The sequence below is a fragment of the Leptidea sinapis genome, chromosome 3 (assembly GCF_905404315.1).
Source record: "Leptidea sinapis chromosome 3, ilLepSina1.1, whole genome shotgun sequence".
Lineage (NCBI taxonomy): Eukaryota > Metazoa > Arthropoda > Insecta > Lepidoptera > Pieridae > Leptidea > Leptidea sinapis.
The window spans coordinates 7,717,757-7,735,526 of NC_066267.1; the positions used below are offsets into that span (position 1 = coordinate 7,717,757).

At 33.4% G+C, this 17,770-nt stretch overlaps 1 protein-coding gene across 1 annotated transcript in view; it reads left to right on the top strand.

Annotated features, from left to right (window-relative positions):
• The first annotated feature begins 576 nt into the window (after positions 1–576).
• The window catches only part of LOC126979359 (protein flightless-1), a 28,181-nt gene continuing 10,987 nt past the window's right edge, over positions 577–17,770 (top strand). Inside the window, exons 1-15 of the mRNA XM_050828598.1 lie at positions 577–745; positions 833–943; positions 1,025–1,263; positions 1,840–2,001; positions 3,183–3,397; positions 4,462–4,684; positions 5,423–5,661; positions 5,873–6,032; positions 7,007–7,139; positions 7,239–7,352; positions 9,819–10,001; positions 10,976–11,109; positions 11,794–11,968; positions 13,225–13,391; positions 14,864–14,990. Coding sequence (XP_050684555.1) covers positions 683–745; positions 833–943; positions 1,025–1,263; positions 1,840–2,001; positions 3,183–3,397; positions 4,462–4,684; positions 5,423–5,661; positions 5,873–6,032; positions 7,007–7,139; positions 7,239–7,352; positions 9,819–10,001; positions 10,976–11,109; positions 11,794–11,968; positions 13,225–13,391; positions 14,864–14,990 — 2,445 coding nt within the window. The 5' untranslated portion in view covers positions 577–682. The remainder of the gene's footprint in view (positions 746–832; positions 944–1,024; positions 1,264–1,839; positions 2,002–3,182; positions 3,398–4,461; positions 4,685–5,422; positions 5,662–5,872; positions 6,033–7,006; positions 7,140–7,238; positions 7,353–9,818; positions 10,002–10,975; positions 11,110–11,793; positions 11,969–13,224; positions 13,392–14,863; positions 14,991–17,770) is intronic.

Here is a 17,770-nt window from a genome sequence, read left to right on the forward strand (position 1 = left end):
TGAAGTAACAATTATAAATAATACATTTTACTCCAAAAAACTCATTTCTTAATAATGTGTGTACAAGAGTTTTGTAATAAATGACTATAGAAAATTGAAAAACTAAAACAATTACCTACATAATAAGGAGCGGTAAGGAATTATAAAAAAAATAGGAAATGTATAAAAATCATTTATTCCTAACTACTTTAGTTGGTAATTTTAAGTTTTTTTTTTAATTTACTGTCTTTTGCTAGGTTCTGCTTTCGTTAGCCAGACAATATCGAAGTAGCCTTCTTATGGGTCAAAGTGGGGTCAACCATCACATCTAAAAGGTATTATAACAGGTAACGGAATGACTGATAAGAACACTGCATATTAATATTATGACGATATTCATTTAGTTAATGATAAAAATGTGGAAGAGATTCCTATGACTGATTTTCTCCAATATATTAACCAAGCTATTCATAAGTTATGGTTAGAAATTTGGAAGAAAGTTTTAAAACTAATGGAAAATGTTCCACACTATAATAAAAAAGTTCTTAGTTACCAGTTCATAAAATTAAAAAAAAAAAAAAAAAACAGATTTTTTTGTGATTTTGTTTGTGATGAAATTGGAACTTGGAAGTTGAAACGAAACGAAGAATTGTGTTTAAAAAATATTATTTACTATATAGTACATGAGTAAACTAATGGGATAATGGCAAATACAGGATTGTTGCCTTTCGTACGAGGTGTAGACTTTACACGTAATGATTTTAGTGTAAGCAGCCCTTTTTGGTTTTCGCTATGATGTCATTACATACTGGATTGGTTTTTAATTTCATTATATTATTATTTTATGTTGTAGGATGGTAAATTCCCTGATGCGATTCGATACATGACTGGTTTGCAATGGCTCAGATTAGACAAAACTAACTTGGGGGATATACCTGAAGAATTAGGAAAACTAATGAAATTGGTAATATGAAATAAATTGTTAAATTGCTCTAAAATGCATATACACAAGCTCATACTTCAGTAATCTATTATTTTATTACAGGAAAATTTATCCCTGAAAAATAATAATTTGGAAAAACTGTTTGGTGAATTAACAGAATTGAAATGCTTACGGTCTTTAAATGTAAGGCGTAATAATGTTAAAAGTTCAGGAATACCTGCTGAGTTGTTTCACTTGGAGGAATTGACAACACTGGACTTGTCACATAACAAACTTAAAGAAGTTCCAGAGGGCCTGGAAAAAGCAAAATCATTACTAGTTCTGAATCTTAGTCATAATAAGTATGATCTTTATCCTCATGTACTTAATTTTAATTGTTTTACCATTCTCAAATTAAAGGGCTGTCATGTGTAGTTTCAGTGTTTCTTATTGTTAATGTTATAGGTAATGGGAGAGGGTTATCACCTACCATCAGGTTATGATAGATGTGACAAGACCAACATAAAAACATGTCTGTAGACATTTTTGACAGTGGCTTTTACATGTCATAGTCATAAACTCTAGCAAATTTGTTAACATCAATCAAATACATACCCTAACCTGGAGGTCTACTTTTAAACATGACATTGCCTGAATTGTGGTGCCCCTCCTGCAGAAGCCCCATCCATCGAAAGAATAGAATATGTTGTAGTAACCTTGACAACATTATTCATTTATTATTTTGATCTTATTCTTATTAGTCACTTTATTTCTTGTCTAGGTTCTCTTCAAAGAGTAAAATTTGTAGATAGAGACATTATTATAATACTGAATTAGGTGAAATGTCTTTTGAAATATTTTTTGGGGTGGGGGGAATACTTAGTTCACAGTATTACCTGTAATTTTTCAATCTATTACTACTTTTTAATATTTTTCAGAATAGAATGCATACCACCAACATTATTTGTACAACTAACAGATCTTTTATTTTTGGATTTATCAAACAATCAACTGGAGACTTTGCCTCCTCAGACCAGAAGATTGGTGAATTTGCAGACTCTAATACTTAATGATAATCCCCTTGGACTATTTCAGTTGAGGTAATTTAAAAGTTATTAACTATTTACCTTTCTCATTAAATTGATAGATATGCTTATACATTAAAAGCTCTTTATTTGCGCTTTGTTTATTTGTATTTTTACTATTCACAGATTAAAAAACTGTGACCCAATTCCTTTATTTGTGGATCTAATTGGTACATTGATACATACATATTAATAAAATGGATCCCAATAGGTATCCAACCCAACCTTTGTAAACATGTTGCCAAATGGACTGAAAGGGCTTTACTTTACTGCAAACTTAAATGTGTTTTGATTAATCAATCAGTTTAAACATGTATATAAATAAAGCTTGGTGGTTATTGTTGATATACAGGACATGTTCTAAATAAATCCCTACAGTAAAAGAAAGAAGTCTTGATCAAATGATTTCTGTCCCAATTTGCACATAAAAAGTACAGAAATATCACTGATAAAAAAAAAAAACAATTGAATAGCACTTTACATAACACACACAACAAGTAAAATAATAAATTGTAAGCTCGTAGGTCCAAAGAAGCTTCGAAAGTGTTTGGCATAGCCCTATGGACAACATGCTGCACCAGTCATGATTTGGTGGGGGGTTTACAACACTTCATTTTTAGCCAAAGAGAATAAATATACTAAGGCTGCACCTGGTGACAAGATACAAACTACCCAAGCTTGGCTGGAAGTCAATGTTCCAGACTTTATAAGAGCCTTTATCTAGCTCAGATCTAAACCACTTGGACTACAAATTATTATGATCAGTTTTATAAGACATGCTCTAAATGACGTGCTGAGATCAAGTCACTAAGGCTCGGCCGAGGGTTAGCGCTGACAGCGCATAGTCCAGTGGTGATGAATGGCTACATCGTACGTCTGTCCGCTGACCAGCTATGGCGATAATATACTGTACATGTGCAATCAAGTTTGCTATATGACCAATAAATGCAAATTGGACAGCACATACTAGGCTCGACAGACTTCAGCACTGGCCGTTGGTCAAGCACTTAATGCAGCCTTAGGAAATCTCAACAACATTTTGATTTGATTATATTTGCTGGGACATGAATAAATTAGAGAAAAATAATACATTATGTAATATTAAATGCATTTTTATTTGTAACAGAACTAATGGCCACACTTGGCCATAACAATCCAGTTTTATGTAAATATTATACATAACAATTTATTTCTAGGCAGTTGCCATCCCTACAGAGCTTAGAAACTCTTCATATGAGAAATACACAACGAACACTAACGAATTTGCCAACATCTCTTGACACTCTTTGTAATCTTTCTGATGTTGATTTGTCCAAGAATGCTCTTACTAAAGTTCCTGAAGCATTGTATTCACTACAAAACTTGAAGAGGTTAAATCTCAGTGACAATGAAATAAATGAAGTATCATCAGGTAATAGTTTTCTTTGCTTTTCATTATAACAATATCTACTCATATAAATAACTAGAATGCCGCAGTCACTCGTAGTACCGCTTCGCTGCGGCCTATATTTGAGCGAAGCGAGGTAAACTAAGTCTGTGTACAAAAACAAAATACAATTAAAACTGATTGTGACTTGATCATTGGGCTCTATTTTTAAATAAATATATATAGCGCGTCCTAATTTAGATTAATTTGTAAATCATGTTTGTTTTTAATTATAATAATTGAATCAAGTCGAAAATCAAAATTCTGTCTCGACAGTAACCTAGAAAATTTCGAAAGCGTTCTATTATAGACGTTTTATATATAGAGTTTAATTTTTTTTTAAATCTGTCCAGAAATGGCCGAGAAACAATTTAACACAGAAATCAATTGGAGTCACCCGGTGGGAGCTCTGCTCAACTTCGCTCAATACTAGAAAAGTCTGTATATTAAATTGAGATTAATTTCTAGAGAAATTGATCTATTTTTAATATTTTTTGTCTTCTGTCTCTCGGTAGTAGCTAATTTCCATAACTGTTGTTAGTTTTGACTTTCAATAAGTGGTACCATATCCTATTTTTTGGATGAAAATATTTGAATTTGAATGTAACACATCCGGGGATTGTAACAAGATTATTGAAATATCATGAGGTGATAGTTTCAATTGTAGAAAACCTAGGTTCCTTTTATTTAAGAAAATGAATTAGGGTGCTACTCTAAAAATTAAAACTTACGAAACTGTATATATGTGGGTAGCTATTTGTTGCTAATCCTATACAAGTTAAACTCTTACTCAATATATAAAGATTGTTTTCAAGCTTTTATAGCTGATTATAGTTTTATATGTTTGTCCAATTTGGATTTTATGTATTCATGTGTGTTCCTAAGTACCAGTTTTATTGTCACCATGGTGTGGCTACAGTCGAGGTTATCCCCCAATAAGTGAAGTGTTCATTTAGAAGTATATGTATACAATAATAAATAAATGAGAAGAATACCTATGATATGTTAGTAATTAGTAAAAATATTAACATATTTTTTTTATATTGCAGCAATGGATATTTGGCAGAGGTTAGAAAGCCTTAATCTATCTCGGAATAAATTGACTGCACTGCCTACGTCATTGTGCAAGTTACAAAACTTGCGTAGACTACATGTAGATGATAATAAGTTAGACTTTGAAGGTATCCCATCAGGGATTGGTAAACTTGGTAACTTGGAAGTGTTTTCCGCTGCTAATAATTTATTGGAAATGATACCTGAGGGACTTTGTAGGTGAGAAATAAAAACTTATAGAATATATTTTGTCTATGTCTAAGTGTTATGAGTTACCTTAAGTGTTGGTTCTGCTAAGATTTGTAAATCTATGTGCAGAATGCACCATAAACCCAACCACACATAACTCATCCCTACCATAATATTATAAATGTGAATGTAAGTTTATTTGTTACGCTTTTACTCCGGTGCTACTGAACTGATATTGATGAAATTTGGTTCAGCGATAGCCTAGAGCTTGCGCAAGGACATAGGCTACATTTATCCCTGAAAAATCTATAGTTCCCGCGGGATTTGTGATAAACTGTAAGTCACGTCCATGAGCTATAACTATACCAATAGTAGGTTTAGTTTGCCAGAGCAATCTTCCTCGAAATATGATTAATATAATATGTTGGGTATGGGAGCGAAAACGGGAACCGGAACTGGAATAGGACATGAGATAATGTTCAATTCTAAACTTGCTTATTATTTTTAAAAACCCTTTATCTACGCAAACGAAGTCGCGGGCATCAGCTAGTAACATATAATAATGGATTTCCACAAAGTAACACCTAATTCAATAATATTTGTCTATTTCTTACTATGTTTTGTTTTTACCTGTTATTTTCATTCCAAACCAAACATATCAGCTTCAGTTAAATGTATGCATTGTTATGATTACCTATAAACTTAGGTAAATATTAGTTTGACTATTATCTGTTATAGTTTACATAATAATTAATCAACATGTTCCAGATGTGGTTCTTTAAAAAAGCTAAATTTGAGTTGCAACAAACTCATAACATTACCTGATGCAATTCACTTATTGAGTGATCTTGAAAGCCTACAGTTGCATGGCAACCCTGATTTAGAGATGCCACCAAAGCCAGTGGAACGGCCAAAAGGGTCAGGGTTACAGTATTACAATGTTGACTTCTCTCTTCAAACACAACTGCAACTGGCTGGTGCTGCTACTCCAGAATTGTCAACAAATGGTAGGTTATCCTTCTACTTTAATATTAAACCAAGGTTTTGAGATCCACGAGTCACACTCAGTAAACTCTCTCAAGTTGTGACCTATATCTTAATACTCGGAAGTCAAAAACAAATGTGTATCAATCTACAAATTAAATGACCATTAAATATCTATTTAACCATAAGATATTTCTTAAAAGTTATGATGAAGAGATCCCTCCGCGTTTTTAGGTGGGGTAAAGTCAGACCCTATCGCACGGAAGCTGCGCCTTCGCCGTGGACGTCCCGAACCAGAGCAAAAGGATTCAGCCTTGATACTGCGCGGTATGCAGGAACAAGCTAACACTCAACACGCAGGGGATATGCACGACCAACCCCAGAGTGAACTGAGGTAAATAATAATTCATTTTGCAGAAAGACTACAAAGAAATACAATCTGAGGTGGAGATGTAAGAACAACTACATATTTATCAAAGCTAAATATCAATTGGAAGCTCAAAAGAGCTCTGTATTTATTATATTTCGTATGATGAGATGACAATAAACACAACTAAATTGTGTCTGAAATCGAGAACATGCGCTTAGAAGACATTAACTTGAACATTTCACTTTTCATAAGTCAGTGTCGTATCCCCTCGATTCCAGATTATACTCGACGTCGATATATCGAGCTTTGTTTAGTTTCGTGGTCACTTGGAAAGAAATACAAATTGGCCTTTGCGAGACAGTATTTTAATCAAAGCCACCACCTGCAACTATATAAGTCCTAAATTCGGGGTCGTATGGAGTACTCTTCTCTCCATTTGACCTCATCCAACGCAGAGCAATAGAATCATCGACGATCAAGTCATCTCCGATCAGCTATATTCTATGGATTATAATTCGACCATGCGTTCTTGTCTCGCATAGCCACTTTATGGAATCAAGTACCTGCGGTTTTCCCGAATCGATACGACTCAAGGATGTTCAAGCATAGAGCATTCTCCCACCTTAAAGACCTGCACATCTCTTGACACCTGGTTGTTGTAGATGTCCATGGGCATTGTCTCACCACTTCCTATTACTACATAAGTCTGCCCCAAAGCATCTCCCTCATTGAAGTTGGTTATGATTAAGGAACATGCTAATTGAAAACCTTTTTTTATTTAGCAGTTATTTATATTTTAAGTGAGTCAATATAGGTCTCAAAACATGAACATACATATAATAAAAAAATTGTATGGCTTCTCAGAATTCATCACACATAATAAAATTGTTTAATGATGATTAAAATAGTAGCTGCATTTAACCATAATATACCTAGTTAAAATAGTGAATCCATGGTTCTGCAAAGTTTATAAATAAAATCAATTGAATTACAAACAGGCCTAAACGTTGGGATGAGAGCTTAGAAAAACCACCTCTTGACTACTCAGAATTCTTCGACGAAGACACCGGTCAAACCCCTGGCTTACAAATTTGGGAAATCGAAAACTTCGTGCCAGCTCCTGTAGATGAAGTGAGTTTTATTATAATTAACACTTCTCATATGAAATTATAGGTATTTATTTATTTTTGAACTGAAATATAATATTGAATGTATGTTCTATTTAAACAGGTAGCACATGGAAAGTTCTTCGAGGGTGACTGTTATATTATTCTTAAAACATCGATAGAAGAGCAAGGTCAGCTATCATGGGATATACACTTCTGGATTGGATCTAAAGCCACTGTGAGTTCCATAACAGACTTTAATATAATATTTTTCCATCGGAATTTATAATAATAGCATATATTTCTACTAATCACTTAATTTCGTCATAACTTAATTATTTTATAGCAATAGCAATAACAGTAAGTTTGATTAAAAAAGAATGCTTGGAGAGTTTCATGCGCCGCTTCTTCTCTCTCAGAGCGCCATTTGTTTCCGAAGCGGTAGTAGTGTCTTGTATATTAGAAATGACATCAATAAGAATTCGAAATGAATGAATTTTTAGAAAATAAATGCCTTTATGCCTAAGTAGCGTCCACGTTTGAGTTCATTTTTGCAAAGTGGCCATACTATAAGTAAACAAGATAGTGTGACAGTGAGCCCGATACCATTCATGTATAATATCTTATATATAAAATTCTCGTGTCACAATGTTCGTTCCCGTACTCCTCCGAAACGGCTTGACCGATTCTCATGAAATTTTGTGAGCATATTGAGTAGGTCTGAGAATCGGCCAACATCTATTTTTCATACCCCTAAATGTTAAGGGTGGTCCACACGAAATTTTTTTTTTTAATTTTTTTGACATTTTTTTTAAATTTGTTTGATTATGAGTCAGCATTAAAAAATACATACAACTTCAAATTTTCACCCATCTACGATCAACAGTTACTTTTGTATCGCGATTTTAATATCGGCAATACAACGTTTGTTGGGTCAGCTAGTAATAATATAATATTGACACACTTTTTACACAAATTATCTTGCCCCAAATTAATCATATATAGCCTGTGTTATGGGTTACAAGACAATGATATATTTAATACAATATACTTACTTAAACGGAGACTTACTTAAACCAGGAACAGACATAAACTTATGATGCCTACTACTCGGCTTAGTCGAGTTAGTAAGTCTTTTGTGGGGCGATGTATATGCTTTTACAACAAGATCCCAGAAAATGTTCAAAACAAAAGTATAACGTTATTCAAAAGAATTGTTAAAAAACGTTTGTGTGGTAAAGGTTACTATAACATAAATGACTTTCTTAATGATACCACACATTGGGAATGGAGTGACCGCCCTCAGGCTATTAAATAATAAGTTTAATTGTACAATATTACTTTGTAAACATATTTATTCGATGAAAAAAAAGCCCGCTGAGTTTGTTGCGCCCATTCTTCTCAGGTCTGAGGGATTCATTTTGGAATGGGTGGTAATTTTTGACTTTCAATAAGTGATGTCACATCCTATTTTGAATAAAAATATTTGAATTTGTAAAACATACATAAATTCATATAAACATACATAAATACATTTAAACATCCATCACTCGGAAACAAACATCCATATTCATCATGTATGATGTGACAAAGTAAATATGTAGGTAGTTTGGTATCAAAGACAATTCTTTCTTAGAAGAAAGGGTTGGTGTCTTGTACTTTCGTGTTCTAACACGAGCATAGACGTACAACAACAACTAGACTAACAGTTCCCTAATAAAAGGGCGCCAAAAATGTCCGAGCGGCGTTATACAGGATGTCCCAAAGTTATGGGACATGAAGGTAAAGTACCTTAAATATCGAAGATAGTCTATTTTAATGAGAGAAGACTTTATGTTATTTTTAAAAGTTATTCTGCATTCAAAGATTTTCTAAAAATTACTTGCCTCGTCTGGGAATCGAACTGACTTAAATGTAAAAAAAACACCCCTACTCTTATGATGCCAATCGAAAGAACGGCCAATGAACTCTTCTTAAGTAACATAGTATTTTAAAAGAAAGGAACAACGTAAAATGAATGTTTTCTTACTTGGATTGGTACGAATGGACCGATTAGATGGCCGGCCAGATCCCCGGACCTTACACCATTACATATCTTTTTTTGGGGGATATGTGAAAGATATACTATACAAAAAGCGATACGAGAACGTGGGCGAGTTACAAACAGAATTGTGCCGTATCATGTCCCATAACTTTGGGACACCCTGTATATACGTATACATTTACTTATAATACAGATAACATTAAATAGTCATTCAAATTAACACCTTATTTCGTTTCAGTAATGTTCAAAGTCTATTGTATACGTTCATAAGAAGCTCATTGATTATGGTGCGTTTCGACGGCGATGTATTTAGTTTTAGCAATTGAAATGTAAATATTTAGCAAAATGATTAAAAACGTCAAGTTAGCTACACATTTTTGTTGATTTAAACCGGCATTTACCTGAAATACGACACTACATCCTATTTAAGTTTGGATATGCTGTTATTTGGCGAGGTGTTGTATTCAAAGCGCTGTCAAAACACACTGAACGTAAACTCTGCCTAACAGACGCGTAGGCAGAGTTTTGCTTCAGACAATTTTTGAGCGTGATATGTGAGTCTAGTTGTTAATAATTGTACGTAAATTAACAAGAGAAATAAATAGAGGCTATTTTGTTGGTCGGTAAATTTCAAGATCATTTTTTTTTTATTTTTGACAGCTAGACAAAGGCGCATGTGCAGCTATGCACGCGGTGAACCTTCGTAATTTCCTGGGGGCAAAGCGAACCCAGCGACACGAGCAGAACGATGAGACACCAGAGTTTCTGGCGTTGTTTCCTCTGCCTCCCGTCTACATCAACGGTAGTCGCACACCGTCTGGGTTCTTCACTGTCGATGATCCGGTACCTATTTCATCTTCATCATATAATTATGTTAACATCAAAATGCTAACGGATGTCTCTTCTTATAAAAACAAATTTATCATTAACGAGCCTCATGTCATCCCTTAAAATGCATGAAAAGAGAATGGTCGCATAAAGTAGTTAATTTTGATACTAGATAAGTGTGGAATCTCTATCCGTCTTATGTATGAAACTGTCGCTGCCGTAATTGCCAGTCAATTCAGGTTAAGATATAAAATATTAACTACTTGAAATTCTCTAAAGCAACTATCACTTGGGATATGTCTTTAATTTTGCATATGCATATTTAATTGATTATGAAAACAGTTTCAAATCGTTGAGGTGCTTATAACTTGAAATGATAATATTGTTTATTTAATTTAGATTAAATTGGTATTCATGTATATTCTGACTACTAAATATACCATACATATTAAATGTTAATCCAAAACACTATATGTACCTTGTTAACAAGGGAATAGATAGATATCACTGGAAGTAAGGTCGGGTGAATATGGTTCCATTATCATCATAATGGAACAAAATAATTTTTTAAATAAAAAACTTTTTAATCTTTTTACATGGCTTATAGATAAATGTTTTTATTCCATTAATGAAATGTTGACACATTAGGTTAAATTAAATTGACTTTAAAATATATATTAATTCTAGTCTTTAAATAATGACATTTAAAAATAATAATTATAATTTAAATTGACCCAAGTGCTTAAAATATAGAGTTTGTTAATGTTAAATCAATTATAATAATAACTAGAATTTAATAATAATTTTGCATGCCACAAATGGCCGATAACATTGATACATTAAAACTATTTACACCCACTGTTACATGTTTTCTAGCAAAATAAAGGATTTATTTATTTAGTTAATTGGTTAAAACCCAAAATTACACATACCAAAAAAGAAAAGGACAATGGGTCGTCAACTTAATAATTGTATTATTACATTTACAGCATTATGTGACCCGTCTGTACCGAGTACACGGCGCTGGCAGCAGTATTCACCTTGAGCCGGTCTATCTGAGTGCCGAGCAGCTTGACCCCCGATATGTATTTGTGTTGGACACCGGACTCATCATCTACCTGTGGTGAGCTAGACAGACTAGATTATTTTAACTACTAGTCTTAATAAAATATACAATTATTACAAAAGGTATTGCTATAAAATAATCATAATGTTGTCCTAGGCTGTCCCATCGCTTAGATATTCACCGGTGATGTAGTAGGATTTACGACAGAGCCTTTTGTTTAATAAAACAATTAAATTTATGTATATGTAGACAATGCTTTGAACAGCGACTGGGACTATTATAAAAGTGTTTACCCTTAAAGCTGTTATGTATGAAGAAGAGCTGTTTAACCTGATTCCTGCCGCCGAATTCCACCTTCGCACCACACGCCACAAGTTAGGATATCATCCTCACCATCTGGATCTGTGGCGGTCCTCCACAGATCTTCAGAGCGGTTTTCGAGGATCTTTCTTCCACGTACTACAAAGCTGTGGAATAAGCTTCCTTGTGCGGTGTTTCCGGGACGATACGACATGGGTACCTTCAAAAAAGGGCGTACACCTTCCTTAAAGGCCGGCAACGCTCCTGTGATTCTTCTGGTGTTACGGGAGATTGTGGGCGGCGGTGATCACTTAACAACAGGTGACCTGTACGCTCGTTTGTCCTCCTATTCCATAAAAAAAGTTTCGCCAAGTACTAACAACATAATTTATGTAATAAATAAAAACAATAATTCTTAGTTTTACTATTTCTGTCCATAAGGATTGGAAAGAAAGCAAAGAACACATTGAAGTCAAAAGCCCGTCTGTTTTCTGAGAAGATAAACAAGGAAGAAAGAAAAAATAAAGCAGAATTGATCACTGAACCACCCGGTAAAGAACCTAGAGGGTTCTGGGAGGCGCTAGGATACAATGGGGAGTTGCCATTTGTCCCTAAGGTATGTTTTCATGTGAATATATATAGGCTTGGGACTGTGGGATGTTCAACTAGAACCAATACTTATTGTATTTTATGTATGTTTATTTTTTTGTTTATTCAATTCTTTCGGTGATTAATATATTCTCTAAGCACTATTTTGTTTTTAATTGACATTTTATGGCGATTCGCTTGTAATAGTTTGGTTTTCTCATGTTCATTGCTAGGTTGATTTGTTCACTAAGTTTTGCTGGTTGTTGTAACATATACTTAGATTATCGGTTCTTGATTAATTAATGTGCCCTCAGCTAATTTTTGTTTTGAAATTTATTCATTGAAATTCATTATTCATTCTTTGGAAACAAATTATAACTCAACTGTGAGTAAAAGATACTTTCACTTCGGTTTTCAACACCTTTCATGACGCGAAGGTATTCCTCCGTGTCATTTGCAATATTATATCAGTAATTGGTCACCTTGAGTAGATTAAGATTATTCTGGAATTCTTTCCATCAGGAGTTTATCAGACGTTCCATGGTCTCCCGCTATCAACTTTATTTCCAATCCAATGTTAAGATTAGACAAGAAGCAAACAATTAAAATCTAGTAATGTAGGTAACTGATAAAATTTTAACGATATTACACATAGCTCAGACTAGATTTTACTTTTACAGATAGATAAATTATTTTAGTAACTTTATAAAATCTACTTAATATAATTAACCTTACGTAATTTACTGAGATGAGATCACAGTAATTATATTATGAAGGTATTTGAAAATGCTAACAAACAAGGATTATATTTATGTTATGACAAATACCATAATGATTTGATGAATCTGTCTAATGAAAAGCACAATTGTCACAATAATGAGTTTCAAAACTACTTTAGTTTATTCAACTTACTATAAATAATTAGTTTATGTAGAATTTTAAGTAATAATTGTCTTAGTAATCATTGCATATTATAAGAAAACCAATTTTGATTTTGAAAAATGGAACATAGAAAACAAATAGTGTTAATTGTGTCAATTGTGCACACAAGATCACCACATGCAACGGATAAAGTCTTACCATGAGTAGGACTTTATCAACAGCTCTATTATTTTGCCAAAAATTGCTAGCACGTTCTACGCAGTTTACTAGCACAAAATATGTTCACTAGATGGCCGATGTCAATAAATATAATCATATAAATAAAATACATAGTAATAGAACATAAAGTAAGAATAAGCATAAAAGTAAGCTTCCAAGTCTTCTTATGTCATGATATTTCAGGAGCATGTGCCAGATGACTTCACTTGGGCCCCACCCCGGCTATACAGAGTGGAGCTTGGCATGGGATACCTGGAGCTGCCCCAAGCAGAGGGCACAGTCCTATCCAGGGATGTGCTACTAACTCGCAATGTCTACATATTGGATGCTCACCTTGATGTCTTTGTCTGGTATGTTTTTTTTTTTAATAAATTAAGCGGTATAAAAAGGCAAATTGTTCACCTGATGACCTCGCTTGCCTGTAAGTAAATACAGCTGCCAACAGACATAAGCAAAAACTAGAACTTGTCAGCCTTTGAGGTGACAGTAAGCTGTTAGCTTAAATGTCCTTAGTTTTAGCAGTTTGGAAATAATGTACGGAGACAATAAATCAACACATGTTTCTATCTTATAAAAATGACTGGTAATGCCTCTTAACCTTGATTATTAGGTGGGCTTGGTGTGAGTGGTTCCAACTACCTAAAAATACTATGGAAGAGGATTAACAAGCAAATCACAATATATTACAGAAACAATAACTATGGATCAGTATATCCATGCTGGACATAGGTCTAAAATACCGTATGTATATCACATATATATGCAATAAATGAAATTACAAGTAATACCTTCTACAAAAGTATAGCAAATTTAATTATTTAAATAAATCCCCTGAATTACAAAAAAAATTTTTTCAAGCAAATTAAAAACTGTTCACACAACATATCTTGACTCCTGGAGAAGCGACAACATAGCGCGCAATTTTCTACTCTTCTTGAAAATAAGCAACGAAATGAAAATTCAATTGAACTTTTACAAAATAGTTATTAAATAGGGCCACAAATACGCCACAATTTTAGTTTATCGATACTTTTTTATACTTACTTGCCAACCTTAACAAGGCATATAATTACAAGTATTTTTGATATGTGTTATTTGAATTTTTAATAGTGTTAAAAATTAATAAATTTATATATTATAATATTACTAGCTGCCCCGACAGACGTTGTTCTGTAGATTATAAAAATAAAACATACAGTTTTATAGGAATATGCCAATAATATTTCAAAATATCAAGAATTATTTCGTCAAAAATGCTCTCTGTTGTTAAAAATGAAATTGTTTCACAGTGGAATTGTCGAACCGTGAGTCACTAAATTCTCTCATAGAAAATATGTCCATACAAAACAAATATTGAAAATAAAAATAATTTTGGGTCCCAAATCGAAATAAAAAGTATCCTATCTCTCAAGTTGGACCAAACTGCACTCCATGAAGTAATCCCCATTATTTGTTTATCGATTACAATTCCCTTTAAAGGAAGGTGATTTTTTATCTATGAGAGGTGTTTTTCCCTACCCCGTCCGACGTACAACCGTCGGCGTCTTTTATGGGAAGCGCCGCGGCCACAACAAAACACTTGTATTATCTTGCGTGGCTACTTTAATGCCACAACACGCTCAAATATGCTCAAAATTAAGTCTATTTTTTTGATAAAATTAATTCTACGACTTTATTCGTTCAGTATATATGCATTACTTCCATATATGTGAATTCCATCGGTACTGTAAAAGTAACTCTTTTTACGATAGCAACACATAGTTTCGGGATTACATTTTCCATAGACTTATTATTAGTATTTTGATATATTTGGAATATTCAGGTTTGGTAAAAAGTCATCTCGTCTGGTTCGCGCTGCGGCTGTTAAGTTGGCTCAGGAGCTGTTCAACATGGTGGAGAGGGCAGACCACGCGCTGGTAACCAGGCTACAAGAAGGCACTGAGACACAGGTATATGCTTTTTATATATACAATGTACTTAATACGCTTCATATGTGTGCATCTTTGTATGTAATGAAATTAAAACGTGGTTCTCACCCACTTAAAACGTCCGATTAACTTGAAATTAAGATCACGACAATACAATATTTTTTATCGATTTGGGGCCTTGTCATCTCACCAGGATAATTAAAGGAGTATTGGCACACTATCAAAAAGATATCCAACCTTTTTATTATCACTACGAAGATCCCGTTATAATATAATAATATTATTGACACACAAATTATCTTGCCCCAAAATAAGTATAATGTATAGCCTGTGTTATGGGTTACAAGACAACGATATATTTAATACAATATACTTACTTAAACATACATAAATACATATAAACACTAAAAAACAGTGAAATTAATTTGTTTTAAAAAACTGAATTTATCTTTTTATTGTTTTAACTACATATAATTTAATTGGTTCATGTTGACCGAATTCCAAATAATAATCTATTTTTTATATTTGTCACTACTTACTTAATCTTAATTATTGTTACGAAGGTCTTTCGAACGTCGATTTTCGCGAGAGTTATAGAATGACTAGCTGACCCGGCAAACGTTGTTTTGCCATATAAAGTATAATTCACGCGATAGTTTTATAAGTAATAAAATATTGCCTATATTATAGCCTGTACATCATTTTGTTCTATTGTCAATAGTTTTTGCAGCGCACGCAAAAATAGGTTTTCGATTTTATACCTTGTGTTACAAAATAGCAATTTTATTTCGGATCCCTAATTTTGAACAAAAAAACATAGCCTATAGCCTTCCTCGATAAATGGACTTCCCAACACTGAAAGAATCATTCAAATCGGACCAGTAGTACCAGAGATTAGCGCGTTCAAACAAACAAACAAACAAACAAACACTGCAGCTTTATAATATTAGTATAGATATAGCTTGAAGTGCAGGGCGTGAAGGAATCACAACCCTGTCATAGCTAGTATAGTACATGTTGTGTTAACATATTATTACACTGTCAGACATGATTTGAGAATTATCCTTATAATATTATATATTAGCTGACCCAAACAAACGTTGTATTGCCATCATAGTATCATCATCAGCTATAGTTAATCTATCAACTATAGGTAGCTAAAATTTGATTTTTTAACTCCTGCGAGAGTTAGACAGATACAAAGATTCTAATTAGTTATTCATTTTAAACTATTCTTTAAATTTGATTTCTGAACGACGGGGGACACATCAAAGGAAAAACAAAATTGTTTTTTTTTTATTTTAATTCTCAACATTTTTATATTTATTCACCTTTTAAACCTTCTCTGGGCTTCCACAGATAATTCAAGACCAAAATTAGCCAAATCGGTCCAGCCGTTCTCGAGTTTTAGCGAGACTAACGAACAGCAATTCATTTTATAATATTACTAGTGGACCCAACAGACGTTGTCCTGTCGGAAATTTCGGACACACGTCCTAAATTTGAAAAATCGGTCCATCCGTTGGGAGGAGTCCACTTAAATACACATGAGCAGGATAATTATATTATATCGACGGAATTGAGAATCTAAACCAATCTCAAATTCACTGCAACACACAAAAAAATCATCAAAATCGGTCCAGCCGTTTAGGAGGTAGTTTAATTGTGAATCAAAACCATTATCAAATCCACCTGAAGACACACACCAATCGCAAATTCACTGCAACACACAAAAAAAATCATCAAAATCGGTCCAGCCGTTTAGGAGGTAGTTCAATTGTGAATCTAAACCATTCTCGAATCCTTTTGAATACACACAGAAAGTTTCATTAGAATCGGTCCAGCCGTCTAGGAGGAGTTCAGTGACATACACACGCACACAAGAAATATATATATAAAGATGTATAAAGGCGCATTTAATTCATTGGGTAATTCAGTGACTGAGCGATAAAGTAAACATTTAGTGTGATACCGTTATTTGATAAAACTACTAGAGTGTGTTTGGTGATTAGTAATGGCGCGTAATGAGTTATTGGTGCCTAGTAAGACGTATCTTACTCACTCCTGCGACGTGTAATATACTTATTTATGCAACTGTTAATGTGTAATAAGGAGTATTAAAACACGAATGTGGGTTTATCACACGAGTCGAAGCCGAGTGTGATAATAGTATCACATGAGTGTTTTAATACCTTATTATCGACAGTGGCATACAAGACTTTATCTACACCCAGAATATGAATCCTCTAAAAGATTCTGAAACAGCTTACTGCTAACATTAAAACAGCCAGTCCTAGTAGTAACCTAATATCATCCATTACTGATTATATACAAATAAACTTGTTTATTTTAGTAGTAATTAGCATTTTCTATAGTGCAATTATTAAAATTCACTTGAATATTATGTTCTTTTGCAGCGTTGAAAATATCCGGTGTGGTGTCAAAACTTGAATCGCTCATTTTTTCAAGAAAAATGGTGGGGTTTCGAATAACCTACTTTTTTTACGGCGCGCCACTTTATGGTAGTGTGGAACGCGTTAACGAAAATATTCTTTTTTGAAATTCATACACATACCACGCATCGAGCAATAAGAATGTGGCTGTTTGTTGAAACTCTTTGAGCAGGAAGGGATCGAAAAAAAAACCAAGGAGTGTTGTTATGAAATTCAGTACAACATTACAACACTCGTTTGGATGATGTAATGGTTATTACGACATTAGGTGCTTTAATGTTGGTAATAAGCTAACTGTTTCAGAATCTTTAATAGAGGATTAAAAGCATGGGTGTAGATAAAATTATT